This window comes from Antechinus flavipes, chromosome 4, assembly GCF_016432865.1.
Source record: "Antechinus flavipes isolate AdamAnt ecotype Samford, QLD, Australia chromosome 4, AdamAnt_v2, whole genome shotgun sequence".
In the NCBI taxonomy this organism is placed as follows: Eukaryota; Metazoa; Chordata; class Mammalia; order Dasyuromorphia; family Dasyuridae; genus Antechinus; species Antechinus flavipes.
In genome coordinates this window covers 36,668,345-36,683,158 of record NC_067401.1, presented here as the reverse complement: position 1 = coordinate 36,683,158, position 14,814 = coordinate 36,668,345, and the positions used below count along the sequence as shown (strand labels likewise).

Sequence of the window (14,814 nt, the reverse complement as noted above, 5' to 3'; positions counted from 1 at the left end):
AGAAAATTGAGAGAATCTTTTCCATGCCCTGGGTGAGTAAAAGTCAATTGGGGAAGAATGGGAAGATTACCTTACAATAGTGAGGGTCTGATAGAGCTTAGAGAACAAATTTGTGGTGCACTCAGACCAGTTTCCTGAGTTTCTTCTTCACCTTTTAGTGGCAGTTATTAATAGAGATGGAGGAGGGCAGATGCTGAGATGCTAATCTAGAGTTGGAGTTTAACAATGTATCTGGCTGCAAGGGGACTAGGGACTTGAGAGTAAGACAGCATAACACTTAACTAACTATAAAATAAAGATTGGGAATAGAAAAAAAGTGAAAGCTGGGAGAGGGGGTGGAGACTGAGGATTGGAATTACTTGGGTAACAAGTGAGGGTCAAGAATAGGTTTAGGAACAATGTTTTTTTTTTTTTTTTTTTTGATCATGGCTGGAACATTATGGTGAGGTCAAGGAAAGGCCTGTGCAAAAAGAACATAGTTAAGGAAAGCACTTGGAGGTCATTTAATCCAGTGCCATTATTTTTCATGAAACCTCTTTTGAATATGCAGGTCCTTTAGAAAATTATATGGGAAGAATAACATTGTAATGAACTAGGAGAAAAGAAAAAGAGGGAGTAAATGAATCTTAACATAGATAATATATATTTTCTAGAATAGATATGTAATTCTTATACATATATGTATACAATTACATATAATTTCTTGTAATTAGAACCAAAAATTATTTCATTCTTTATGCATTTATTACTCATGATCACTGACTTATAATTTTGGCTAAGTTCTAATGCTTTTGAGAGGCAGATGGGGCAATTAATAACCTTGCCCATCATACTTTTCTCTTTCTTTAAAAAAAATAGCAATGAAGAATCATTGCTTAAAGCTAGAGAAAATAGGTTTTGTCTTAAAATGCTTATTTTTTTTCTTTTTCTTTCTTCTCCTATTGCTTCCCCTTCCCCCTTTGCATCTGATACCTCCAAATATTGCTTAGCCACTTCTTGCAAGGTTCAAAGAGATTGGCCTGTTCCATACTGATACCTGTCTTCTATTTAAGTGGGTTGAAGCTTTCTAGCCAGGATTTGTTTTTAAAAGCCGATTGGTAGAGCATAATTTTAAAAGAATTATCAGTGATGCCCAGTATAATATGTAAATTATAAAATAGTATAAGTCCAATTTTAGATATAAGGTACTTTCATAGAATATTAATATTTTACTTCAAACTCTGTGAGCTTTTTCTCCTTATGTATACCAAGATGTTTCATTTCCATCACTGATTGCAGTAATCAGTATTCTGAATAAGTTGGAGACCTTAAAGGGCTTTCTAAGTGCTGATTTGTAATACAATTAAAGTTTTGTTCACCAGGACTGCTGACATAATTAGTTTAATTTCTTCTCCTTATATATTTCTTTTGGCAGTTGGGAAATTAAAATACTACATGTTGCATGAAACTGCCTTTTTGGGGTGGTATTACTATCAGAAGAATAGGCTGCAGCCCCCAGGGAACATTCTTCAGGATATCTTATTCAACTTTTTGTAATAGGCTCTTTCTCTTTTGGCATTAATGCTTTAGGCATATAATTGGCTATTTAAGCATTCAGAAAGAACAATGTTTGCCCTTTACTCCATGATTATATATTTTCTTTTGAAGAAATATGTAATTTTTGGAAACTTCAGGCTATTACTGTTCATACAAGTAAATGAATTTTTTCACTAGTTTTCCTGAATAGCATGGTATTCTCTGAAAAGCCGTATTATTTTATTTTATTTTTTCCAAATTTGCATTTTGTTCTTTTTTAGATACAGCTTCGGCTGACTTAAGGTGAAGGTGGAAGGTCTATAATTCCTAGTAATTCTTTTCATATTTTTCTAAGATATGTTTCACTGTAATAACCTTACTCCTTAAGAACAGTGGTTGCTCACAAGGAGATTGTACATTTAATTACTCTAATCCACACTTAATTTCCTACAGAATTCTTGGATAGATTCTGCAGTCTGGTGATCTAATGGCTTTTGAGGTGTTACATAGTGACTGACCTACTTAGGCTTCTATCTCTGAAAGTTGCTAGCTTCTTTTCAAGTAAGAGTAACCTTGACACAGAAATTTCTCATCATTTTTTCCAGTAAAAACTGATACAAAATCTCTTTTTTGTTCTTTGTGCATCCTTTTTTTCCCTTCCTATTGATATACTCAATTGAAGGGCTTTTTTTGGAGGGGGGAGGGCTTTGTTGTGTGTTGGTTTGAGTATTAACTTATATTTTCCCTCAGTTTTTAAAAGATTTTAAGGAGCTAGGTCTTCTCTCCAAGTGAATGACATGAATATAATACTTATATTTTAAGAGAAATGCAGTTTTAGTCTTGGACTTAAGAAAGCCCAACTTGCTTTAATGTATAAATTAAATGCATATTTGTAAACAGGAGCAGTATTTCTGTTCACCCAAATTCTCTTACTTGAGAGCAATCTCTTTGAGGTCAAGGATATGTCTCATTTGTCATTGTGTTTCTATCAGTCTAACAAAGGAAAATTGTTCTCCGTTTTAAAGGTTTGTCCAATAAGTGAATGTAAAAGGTCATTGGACAAGTTGGATCTCTTAAGTATGTAGTTGAATAGCTCTTCTCCTATCCTCAGTCTTGATTATATTGTTCATTTGCTTAGATAAACTGCACAAAGGTCGCTGGGGACTATTCACATTGTCACAGAATGGGACAGTGGCAGAGAAGTCTTTAGAAACTAAACATATGATATAGAACTCTTTGTGCAGAGGAGGAAACTGAGGTCCAGAGAGACAAGCAAGCCAAGGTTTCATATTTAGTGGCCAAATCTCCCCTGGAACTTCCAGTCCAGTGTTGGTAAGTGCTTTGAGGGCTTATGTGTTAAGGTTTCACTCTATAGGTTGAAAAAAAGTATTTGTTTCCCAACCAACATCTTCAGCATTCTTGTGTCTACTGCTTTTCTAATAATACAGATCTACTTTTATAATCTTAATATATTTTCATCAGACCTCAATATGCTTATAGAAAATCTTGGGATAATTTTTTTCTAGTTTGATTGCTTGAATTGAAAGTTGCAATATTATTCCTATGGAAACTGCTTATGCCTTTTTTTTCCCGCTGTAGCTAGTGAACAATTGTTCCTTAAAATTGGGTTACCCTTGGAATGTTTGAAATTAAGTTGACTTAAGAGAAGTAGGGGCACTAGATTTGGAGTCCCAGGACTTTCTGGCCCTGCTACTAACTACTTAATGTGTCATCACAGGCAAGAAGACTCTTATCACTTTCTAATATTGTTTTCCTTATCAATAAAATGAAAAGGTTGGTCTAGACCAAGGATTCTTAATCTGGGGATCACAGACACCAGATTTCAGGGGGTCATTGAACTTGGATGGGAACTTTATTTTCCTTAACTTTTGGTTTTATTTTATTCTCTGATGAAAGAGTTTCTATATGGTTCCATGGACTTCTCAGATTGGTATTATCAAGAATCCTGATATCCACTTTTCTTATCTGAAGTGAAGCAGTGTGAATAGGCTGAGAGGAGGAGGATTTTAGGGTAGATCATTTTATATTCTGCTACTGAAACCATCAGATTCTTCCTCTTTGACTTGACTGATTTACCCTGGAGTCAGTGACTGAGCTTTTCTTCCAAGTCTTCTAAAATATAAACAAAGTCTTTGGTGGTCCTATTTGATCTAGGATCTGTACTTGAACAAACTACATGCATGTTCATCTCTTTGGGTCTGTTAGTTTTCCAACCTCTTGCTCTGTATTTTTACACTCTGGCTTTATCTAGTCACCAATTGAGGGGTATAGAATTCTTAAAAGTGAAATTTCCGAGTACAGTTTATTCTGAGGAAAGTTTGTCTCTGAAGCTTCCTTTGAAGAAGGGTTGTGAAGAGCAACAAAGGGGCTGAGAAGGTGCCTTATTAGTTAGTGGTTATGTTTTTATAATGTCAGACCTAGTTTGCTGATTTGGAGCAGAGAAAACTTTCCTTTTGCACGCTTGGCATCTTGGGTTAATTGTATAGCTAGATGAAATGTCAAACTTGATAGATTATTGGAGTTGTTATTTTTGTGGTTAAACAATAATGAAACTGTTTGGATGTTTGCAGAGAAACACTGCTGCCTGTGTCTGGACTTTGGACTAGAGAAAGTTTCGATTGTTGGGAAGCACTACTCGTGGAAAAGGCCGCTTGTGTGGCTCGTTGCACAGCTGTCTAAATGACTCTCTCTCTCTCTTGGGGCCATTTGCACAAGCATGACCTAACACTTTGGGAAACAGTTTATATTTCTGATTCCAAGAAAGGCCCAGGATTAGCTTCTGTGGTGAATTGGACAGTGTAGCTACTGGAAAAAACAATATTCTACATGAGTTAATTGAATGGATCAAACAAACCTGATTTTTTTTTTTTTTTTTTTTAATATTTTGGAATCTCTAGCTCCTACAGCTTCTTGAATTGGCTTGTCAGGACAAAATCTTTTAAAAAGTTAAGCACTTATTTTTAAGTACTTCCTATACACCTTGATACTTTTTCCTTATAAAATAGGTCACTTAAGTATCTGCCGAGTTTATCAGGTTATTCTTTGTAGTTTTTATGTGGTCATTGTGAACTATTCTATCAAAGAAGCATGTAAGTGGAAGGCATAAGAATTTTTTTAGAAAATTGAGGGTTTAATTGAAAAATCTTAATTATCTTGGCTCCAGATATATTGAAAGTTGCTATTTGACACGACTATTTCATATGTTCAAAGATGTCTTCAAATTATTATGATTTGAAAAATTTGTTTTTTCCTCCTGTTGTAAAACATTTTGAAACAGAAATACATAAAGCATTAGATTTACTTTGCACAGTTTATTTTATTCTAATTCATTTTTCTAGGTGATATTTCTTTTGGATGAAACTGTATTTTTGGTTTGAATTGATGGAAAGATTGCTTTTGTAAAAAAAAAATCAAGCAAATTTTGCAGGTTGTTTACTAAAAATTATCTTATATTTGATTAGCACTTTAACATACTTCAGAGTTTTAATAGTGATGTGTGAGAGTTATTTTTCAAGGTGCCCTGAAGTTTATTCCATTTCATTACATTAAATATGCTGTTCTAGGTAGGCCAGTCTGTATACAAATATTTTTAAAAGTACTCTAGTCATTATGATTTTAATTGTGTTATTTTTGAAGTATCATATTTCAGGGTATTTTCTTAATTCCAAATTTTCTTGAGTGAATTTGTTATATGAACCTCTATTATCTCAACATACCAAAATCTAGAAAAAGCTTCCAAACGATGTGATTTATTATCAGACTCTATTGCTAATATTAAAATGTTTTCCCAGAGGAATTAGATGAATGAGTTTTATGCTGAAAGCAACAGGCCCCTTATCATATTTATGGGAAGGCCCAAAAGGGACATCCAAGAGATTTAATTGGAGACAAGGAAAGGATACTAGGACAGCCTAATGATCCCCTCAGTGGGGTCAGGACTGACACCTTCAAACTAGGGCAGCCCTTTAACCCCCTCACAATGGGTATGGTACTGACACCTCCAAACTTGGGTTAGCCCACCAAACCCCCCTTCACACTGGGGTGGCTAACACTTCAAAAGTGGGATTGGGAAGGGATACCACCAGGGATGTCACCAGAGAGCCTCAGGCAGGATGGTATTCAAGTCATAGCCGAAAGAAGAAATCCACAATGGACCCTTGAGTCCATACTTCGAGGCAACTCAGGCAGCCCTTGGATCAGGGCAGCTCCTGAATCAGCTACAGTGTCATGGCCAACCCGGGATCAGAGTGGCTCAGGTGTTTTTATAGGGTGGGGAGGAGTCCTAGCCAGGAAGGGCTGATTGGTTTCCCACTCCTGAGGTCACAGGCAGGGAAGTGCCAATCACCTAGGAAACAGGAAATTTCTAGCCTAGAGTGTTCCAAATATACAGGTTTCCAGACCTGGTGGGGTTGGGAAATTTCTTAGAGAAGGGGGCAGGGTAGGACTATGGAAGAAATATGAATATGCAATAAACAGTCTATTGTACAAAGAAAGACTAGGCCAGGAAAGTCAGAGCTTTCTTCCAGGTTTCAACACTTATGCTCAGGGGGAATTAAGTTAACATGGTCATACATTGTGCAGGATGTTGGACATTCTACAATGGGGATTCCTATTTGGGGATTCCGTTTTGCCTATGATTTTTATACTTTGATCTCATGTGGATATTCTCTGCAGTACTGAATTGGGAAAGCCTATCTATATCTTCTTTAGGGTTAACTGTGGTTCTTGCAAATCCTACACAGGATAAATTCTCAGTCCATTTGGGGGCTTTTGTGTAGTTCTGATGTGTGCATATGCAGGCTGTCTGGTTCTTGGTGTGACTGTCCTGTTTTGTTTTAGTTGTATATCTTCCTGGTGAGATGCTTCTATTATACAGAGTTCTTAGTGATATGTTGCAGCTTATTCACATGCAGCATTTGCTTTTATATTGTTCATTGGGGATCTCCATTTTAATTTTTTAATTTTTTGACTCTTAGTATCCATGTCTTGGGGCATGGATAGGATCATCACTAGCAGATTGGTTCCTCTACCATTCCCTCTCACTAGTCATCAGTCTCTCCTTGTCTATTGGCTGCTTTCTAATTGCTGACAAACATTTATATGTCTCCCCAGCCTCAAAAAAAAACTCTCACTTGAACCATCCATCCCTGCTAGCCTATTGTCCAATATCTCTTTCCTTTTTATGGCTTAACTTCTTAAATTGTCAGTCTCCATTCAGGGCCTCCATTTCCTTTTCTTTCATTCCCTTCTTAACTCTCTGTAATCTGGCTTCTGACCTTATCGTTCAACTGAAACTGCTCTTTATGAAGTTACTAAACGATTTTGTAATCACGAAATCTAATGAGCTTTTCTCAGCCTTTGTCCCTTTTGATCTCCTTATAGCCTTTGACACTGCTGATCACTTTCTTGTCCTTGATATGATATTCCCTTCTCATTAGATATTTGTGACATTGGTCTCCCCTAGCTTTCCTCCTGCCTTCCTGACCTCTCATATCTTCCTTATCTACATCACATTATTTTGATTACATGTTTCCTTGACTCTTTTCTCTCTCCATACTCTTTTCCTTGGCGATATCCAATTCCATAGATTCAACTATTGTTTCAGTGATTCTAACTTCTAGTCCTGAATATCTTACTGACTCTTGGACACTTCACACTAGGATGGCCTGTAGACATCTTAGAGTCAGCATGTCCAAAAATAATTTTTACCATCCCTAGCTTTCATCTATTCTTAACTTGTCTGTTATTATCATAGATACCTCCAACTTCTCAGATACCATGTCTTAACAATTTAGTTGTGTCAATCTTGATTTCTCACTCATCCCCTTTATTCAATTGGTTGCCGACACTTGTCATTTTTGCCTTTTTAACATCTCATCTATACATACTCCCTTCCCTCCTGACATTGCCACTGTCTGATTGTAGGCCCTTACTGCCTCAAACTAGACTTTTGCAGAAGCCTTCTAAAGCTCATAAGGTCTCTTGACCTTGTCTCTCCCCATCTCCAGTCAACTGTCCAAAAGTATAATGTCCCTGTTTACTCAGTTGTTTCCAAGATCAAATATGCAATCCTTTATTTGGCTTCTAAATTTCTGCACAAATGTTGCCCCTTTCTACCTTTTCAGTCCTTTCACACTTCCCCTTTCCACCCTAACATCCTACCACGTGCCAGATAAAGTAACTGGCAATTTTCCCTTCCACAAACATGATACTGTCTCCCTATTGTGGATATTTTCAGTCTTATACTGTATGCTTGCAGTTATACATCCTCTGATGTCATTGGTCTTTGAGAATGAAGGATGAATAAAAAATTCCCTCCTCATCTTTGACTCATAGAATCTCTGGCTTCCTTCAAGTCTAAAGTTCCACTATATAGTCTTTTCCAGTCCTTCCTAATTTTAGTACCTTCTGAGATTATCTCAGTTTAGCAAATAATGTATTTTTGTTGTAAATCTTCACCAAGATCCTTGAAAACAAGGGAAGGTTTTTTGCCTCCTTCTGTATCTTATGCTTAGTATAGCACCTGGCACATAGTAGGTGCTGTATAAATGACACCAGAATAATATCAGTGTTGAAAAGCTCAGCTTTTGTTTCAGGGAAGAGTTCCTTAAAGAGCTGCACAATTCCCCCAAAGTGCTAAATTGTAGGATGTTGCAGAGCCATAATCATTCAAAAGAGTTGGACTCGGCCATACACACAGGGAAAACCAAGTGGATACTGACTGCTTATCAAAATTATATGAACGGCAGATGAATGAACAGATAGATGATGCTGGTCCCTCAGTCAGTATATTTTGGCCAACATTGTGGACAGTGAGCTTGGATTCAGAAGTGATCAGGAGTTGGAGATGGGACTGATTGCCTCTGGAAGGTTGTGCAGTGTTTTTATTCACACCAGGCTTCTCCCAGAAACAGAGACCCATTCTATTCTCTAAAATAACTGTTATTGTGGTGCTTTTGTGTAGTGAGATAAGGATGGAAGATCACTTTCAGGTCTTCATTCTGTTGAAATAAAGAGCCGGGTCAAAATGAGAAGTAAAGCCCAAACTTGATTTATTTTGTGATCTTGATCCTGCTTTGGAATATGTCTTGCCGTCTGTACATTTATACCTTAAGAAAGCACTGAGAGGGGAAGCATATGGGAACCATTGGCAATGTTACTGTTCCCAGATCTCCTCTCTCATTGTTAAAATTGTTACTGTGACAGTTGCTGTAACTTTTGTAAGAAAACTGTTTGCATAAGCCTGTCAGATGTGTGGTACCACACCTGGTGAGTACATCTTCCATGTATTTCACTGCGTTAATTTGTCTAATTAATGCTAAGGTATATTTGATTCCAGGCAGTTACTAGTTAGATCCTGAATTAATTGAACCACTCAGTTCTGGGTAGGCTCTGCCGGTTCCATTCTGGCCTAATCGGCACTAGGATAGCTTGGATAAAAATACATACCAAGAAGAGGCAGGATTCAGGTAGGGATTGCAATTGAATTTAGGTATCTGAGCTAGAAAAGTAATCTTGAAGTTTATTTTTTTTTTCCTGGCCAATTCAGATGTACAAAGTGCAGGTTATTAGATTACTTCATAAAACTGGTAAAAATTTGAGCTTTTTTTCTTGAGTTTTATCATGAAATGTTTATCCCTGTATATAGTTGTATACTTTTCTCAATAATTCCTCGATCTATTTCTATGAATGCATCCCCAAATAAACTGAAAGTACTTCAGAAAGGATCTAAAAAAACCTTCCTTTGCTCAGCTTTAAAACTTAAATGGACTTCACCAATTGGACTTTCCTTCTGAGCACTTGAGTTTTCTTTTATATGAGGAAAGGACAATGAATACTTTTGAAAAAGCTAAGAAACACTTTTGAATTCACAGTTGCATTTGGGTTTAAATAAACTTGAAGTTTATTTCCAAATAAACTGGAAGGCATTTATTCCTGTATGTTAGTGTATTTTTCCATTTTATTATAAATAATGTAAGCCAGATTTTATGATGAGAACTCTTGCAGAACCTCAGGGAGAGAGAGAGAGCAGTGTGCACAGTAATCTTTAGAGAGTATACAGTCTTTTGGGAATTCATCTTCTCATCAGCCATGTAGGTAGATGGAGTGTTTTCTTAAGCACTACTGAAATGTGCAGTTCAGTTCTGATTCTGGAATCTCTCCTGCCTTCTCTGCCTCTCCCATCACTTTGCTTGGATGGACCATTTATGCTGTACAGGCTTATTCTTTTATTTCCCTATCCTGCAGAAACCAGTTTGAAGATTAACTGTCAGTGAACAGGTAATCTAATCTACTTGGCTGAAACTGTCTGTCAAAATGAAATAGTATGGGCAACTGTCAATGAAGGTTCTATTAGGCTGAGGGATAAGGTAGAAAAGTATCTCGGGCTTTGCCATTTTTAGTGGAAATCATGGTGAAAATTCATCTAGAAAGGAAGGTTTAACTAATAAGATAAAGATGAAACAAGAAAGATATCCAATAATCAGGAGTTTTAGCAAATTTCTAGTCCTTCACGAACTCTCCATCTAGATTGCAGAATTTCAGTCTATTGTCTTTCCACTGAGATTTGTTACGGAGGTAAGGGAGAACGATGGAACATTTGTCACTTTATTTTCCTGCCTTTAAATTTATTCAGTAATATTAGGGCTTCATCTTCCATCATTCCTTCCCTCCTTTCTCTTCCCACTCTTCCAATATCTCCTTTGAATTAGCAGCTCAGCAGTAGCTTTGTGTAGGGAATTACTCATGCTGAAGGTTTCCAAGAATTCGGATGCTAGGTTTCTGAGATGAGCTGCTCAGGATAATGATTTAGTCAAATCATTGGCTTCCCATCCATGTACTAATGCATAGCTTTCACTTTCTTTTTTAAGAATAATGAGTGCTATGGGCTATTGGAACCCTGGGCTGCCTGAGGTCCAGTATCTGAAAGTGAAAGTGGCTCCTTAAAGATTAAAGGGACTGGCAGTCTTTCTGGCCCCAGGATGGAATGATCCCTGTTATGGCGACAGGTTTTGTATCCCAGGAGAGGCTACTTTATACAGCAGGTCTTTGCTTCCAGGGTTACAGTGAGCCTGTATTTGCTGATGTTGCAGTGATAAGTTGGCATTGGGGTACTCTTAAGATACTTGAGCTGAAGTATACTGAGGTTTGAATTTCTAGGTAAAACTTGCATATCAGTAAGTCAAAAGCTTTTTTTCCCCCCTTTTGTTTTATTTGACTTAGAGTTAAATGAGCTTTAATTTGCACAGTGGTAAAAATAACATTATTGTGACATCTCAGGTGCAAAAATGTCTTGAGTAACAAGGCTTCATTTGACAGTTGAAATACTTAATAGAAATTAGGATCATTGCCCCTCCGAACCTCTGAAAAAAGAACGGTTTAACCTACAAAATTAATAAAATTTAACTCGTTTATTCCCTGGCTGTTATTAAGGGCAAGAGACAATTCATTTTGGGAATTTTGCTCTAGTAAGTAAAATCTGGCTTGTGTAGTCTTTGTAAAAACAATTGAATTTTTCTATAGTGAAAGCAGAGGGGGTTTGGTGAGTTAGGAGAACTGAGTTGCTGGAAACATCTGCCGCTGGGGACTGAGCTCGATGTGGATTCTGCCTCTTTTCCACCCCTATCCTACTTCTGTGATTCCTACATATCATATTAAAATTGTTTTTATATTCAATCCCATGTCATCTTTCTAGGGAGGAAAGAATGTTAGGGGAGAGTAAGGCAGCTTAGAAACTTCAAGTTTTATATATATATATATATATATATAATGTTGTATAGTTTTTTCCTTGTGAGCATACAGAAATTGCCAGATAGATTAAACTCACTGTATTCTTTGGTTGTGAAGTATTTCATAGCACTGAAAACTGATGTATTTTGCTTCTGTTCTGACAACTACTTATTGTTTATAATCTAAAATACATGGGTAGAAAAGGGAACGTGGGCTGTGAAGAGCATTACATATTTCCTCTGGAGCAAAATAACACGGGTGTGTGTATATATAAACTTTAAACATCTGTTGTGACCACCCATGAAAAATAAAACAACCTATTTTAAATTGCTGTTGGGTGGTAAATTACCTGTCTAAATTCTGAAATACTGTATTGAAAGAGCTTTGAATCTAAAGCTCAGTTTTATTTTCTCCTACTTACCAACTTTCTGTATTTTCATGAAGTCTCTGGTGTTTGAAGCAATGGAATGTCTGGAATGTAGGAATAGTATGTATTGAATGAAAATCAGTATTTTTTAATAGGGCAAAAATGAAGTCTTCTCCCTCCCTTACTCAAAGAAGGTTATGGTTTGAACAAGTTATAGTGGTTTAGTCATTTCAAGTTGTGTGACTCTTTGTGATCTCAATTGGAATTTTCTTGGCAAAAAATACTGGAAAAGGCAATTTGCCATTGTTTTCTTTAGCTTATTTGACAGATGGGGAACTGAGGCAGGCAAGGTGAAATGACTTACCTAGGATCATACAGCTAGGAAGTATCTGAGGCCAGATTTGAATTCAGGAAGATGAATCTTTCTATTTGGGGGGCTCCCTTGTACAAATAACAGCACTCTTTTGTCATTCTGGTGTCTTAAAGGAGAGGATTAATGCAGGTGCTAAAGGCCATTTCCTGTTAGGCTCCTATAACACATAGTTTTCTTTAGGAAACAACATTTTTTAATATCAAGTGGCTCTAATAGTAAAAAAACAACTGGGATAGGTGTTCTTTTTTATCTTTTCAGTTTCTACAATTCCTGTTTGTTTTGGTGTGGCACCGCAGCTGGCATCTTACCCTTTGTGTTTCCAAACCAATGAAGGAACCATTTTGCTTTCTCAAGTGTGTCAATAAAAAGAAGCCAGATGTCATTCTTTGTCCTGAGTCTTTTCCCTGAAGTTGCTACAGTAGTAGTCTTCACTTTGAGAACTGTTTTACCTATAGTTTCTTATCTTTATCTTTAGCTACCAAACTATTTTAGCAGCATGGCATGTGAGATAACAGTGTCCACCAAATGCAGCTAAAGTAGACACAATACTTATCATTTTAAAACTGTTGATTAACAAATAAACTTTAGCGAGTTTTCTTAAGCTAAATATAACCTTTTCTGTAAAGGAAGATGTTCTAAAAAGAAACTGTTTTATGTAATATTATAAAACTTTAATTATTTTAGTAAATATCCTACTTAAATAATGGTATTAAAGAAGTCCAAGGAGTTTGGGGATAAAGAATTAAGTTGAATACAACCCCTCCTCCTCTTTCTCCTTTCCCTCCCCTCCTCCTCCCCCACTCTCCCTCCTTCTTCCTCTCCCCATCCTTCTTTTCCTTTCAGCTTCTGACTAGATGTATATATTTTGGGTTGTTTTCTTTCCAGATGTGCTCTTGTACAAAGTAGGGGTTTTGTCTCTGTATGGCACCACTAGAATTGCCACTGTGGTTGGAGAATTTCGTAAATATTAACAGATGATGATCAACTAGTTTTAAATGTTTTAAAAAAATGTTTTAAATAAGCAAAACGAGAAATGAAAATTCACCAGCTCTCAAGGAACTTGGGAAGTGGGTATTAATAGATGCTTCTGTTTGAACTTGGCTATTTTTAAATATTCTTGTTTTTCTTTATTTATTATAGTGGCAGGATAATTTAGTTTTTTTTTTGTTTTTTTTTTTTGCCTCACTGGAAACCTTTAGAAAAAGTGGTAACTGATAGAATGGCTGAAGTGCTTCTGTAATAATAAGCCAGGCTTTGTGTAGTTAAAGAAAATGGAGAGGAGAGTCCTGAGGGAAAAAAGAAATGAGCCAGGTTTGAATTGACAAATTCACCCGAATGATCCGACTTGCCTGGGCTGAATGGACAAGTAAGTTCCCAGGGGCCAGTGACCCAGATGCAAAGTAACTTTCTTTATCCCCTTCCTTGGGAAATCATCAGAATTTACCAATAGAGCAGAGGCCGGTAACCTAGCACCGTTGAACTCCCCTGCAGTTTTCAGATGGAATTTCAGAAACTGCCCACAGGGGCTCTCAGGAAAAGTGTCCCCGGACTGCGAGAGCCCTGGTGCAAGCAATACTGCCAAGTGTACCGTGAGTGTTTTACTTCATCTGAGTCATTGGTTCTAAATTTTAAAAAGTCGGACTCAACTTGATCATCTTCTCTTGCTCATAGAGGGCATCCAGAGGCTTTGGGTAAATTCCAATTTAGCACGGCATGAGTCAGCACTTCTCGGAGTAAAGTTTGCACTGTGGCAGTATTGCTTGCCAAAGACACATCCCCAGGAGGCACCATTCACTTTTCCTGAAAGCTGCTGCTGTTGGTTCCTGAGATGATCTCATCTGGAAATGGCTCTGATGTCTCCAGCTGCAGGAACTGGAAGGAGTTTGCTTTCTGCTTGGGCGATGTTCTGAAACAGGCAAAACGAGGTAAATATGACATATTTCTTTGTAGTTCCTAGATTCTGGATCAGGGAAAGTTACTAGGTCATTAGACCCTAGTACCTTAGACCTTTTTATTTCGAAGTTCATAATAGGACTCTCTGAAGAAGTCACGGAGGGAGGAAAAATTTAATTTCAGCTTTCAGTTGGCTTAATTCTAGCCTATTTTGACTAGTTAGGCTTAAGTTAAATTCAACACCTGATAGAACAAAATTTCAGTATGGTTATTCTCTGCTCCTCTTGGGTCAATCTTATGAGATGTTTTTGTCAGACAGCTGTTGCAAAAGGGAGGAAGACCCGAGTCATTGTTAAATTAGCCCATATAATAATGAAGTAGTGGTATCTTTTATGGTCAGAACCCTGAATGAATTTCCCTCAACGCTGATGAAACATTGCCTTTTACACTAGGGATGTTTACCTTTGGGATGTTGCCAGTGCCTTTGCTCTGATATCCCATATTCTTTTTTTGGGAGATAGTAGAAAGGATTTGTGGTAGAGTCAGGATTGGAACTCTTCTGTTTTGACTACTATGTTACCCTTGATGGGAAAGAAGAGGGAAGGAAAAGGAAAACCCCTGATTTGATGAATTTGATCTTTTGTCAGCTTCCTGAGAATGTTGAAGTCAGTTTCTAAAAACCATGTCTCTGATCAGTCAGCATTATTTAGAGGATTTTGAAGGACTTTCTATAGGCAAATTTTAATTAACATATAGATAGGAAATTGAAGACATCATCCAGAATGCCTTTTTGACTGTGAAGTTTAGATTTAGTTAATTTTTTGTTTTAAGTTAAACACATTGATGTGCTTTGCTAGCTCTAACAACATGACGGTAACTAAAGTATTGGTAACTGCTGAAAACTGTTTATCATGGA

The 14,814-nt window shown here is 36.9% G+C and overlaps 1 protein-coding gene across 8 annotated transcripts in view; it reads left to right on the top strand.

Annotated features, from left to right (window-relative positions):
• Positions 1-14,814, top strand: part of RFFL (ring finger and FYVE like domain containing E3 ubiquitin protein ligase) — a 73,251-nt gene that overhangs the window by 20,480 nt on the left and 37,957 nt on the right. For 3 of the 8 annotated variants that reach the window (XM_051992427.1, XM_051992426.1, XM_051992425.1), the window contains exon 1: positions 5,698-5,792. The exons of 2 other annotated variants lie outside the window; for them this stretch is intronic. Coding sequence is in view for 3 of the 6 variants with exons in the window: in XM_051992421.1 (XP_051848381.1) it covers positions 5,624-5,792 (169 nt within the window). In the remaining 3 variants the exon portion in view is untranslated. Of the gene's footprint in view, positions 1-5,576; positions 5,793-13,793; positions 13,931-14,814 lie in introns of those variants that run through there. 3 more of the 8 variants (XM_051992421.1, XM_051992422.1, XM_051992423.1) reach the window with 3 other exon arrangements.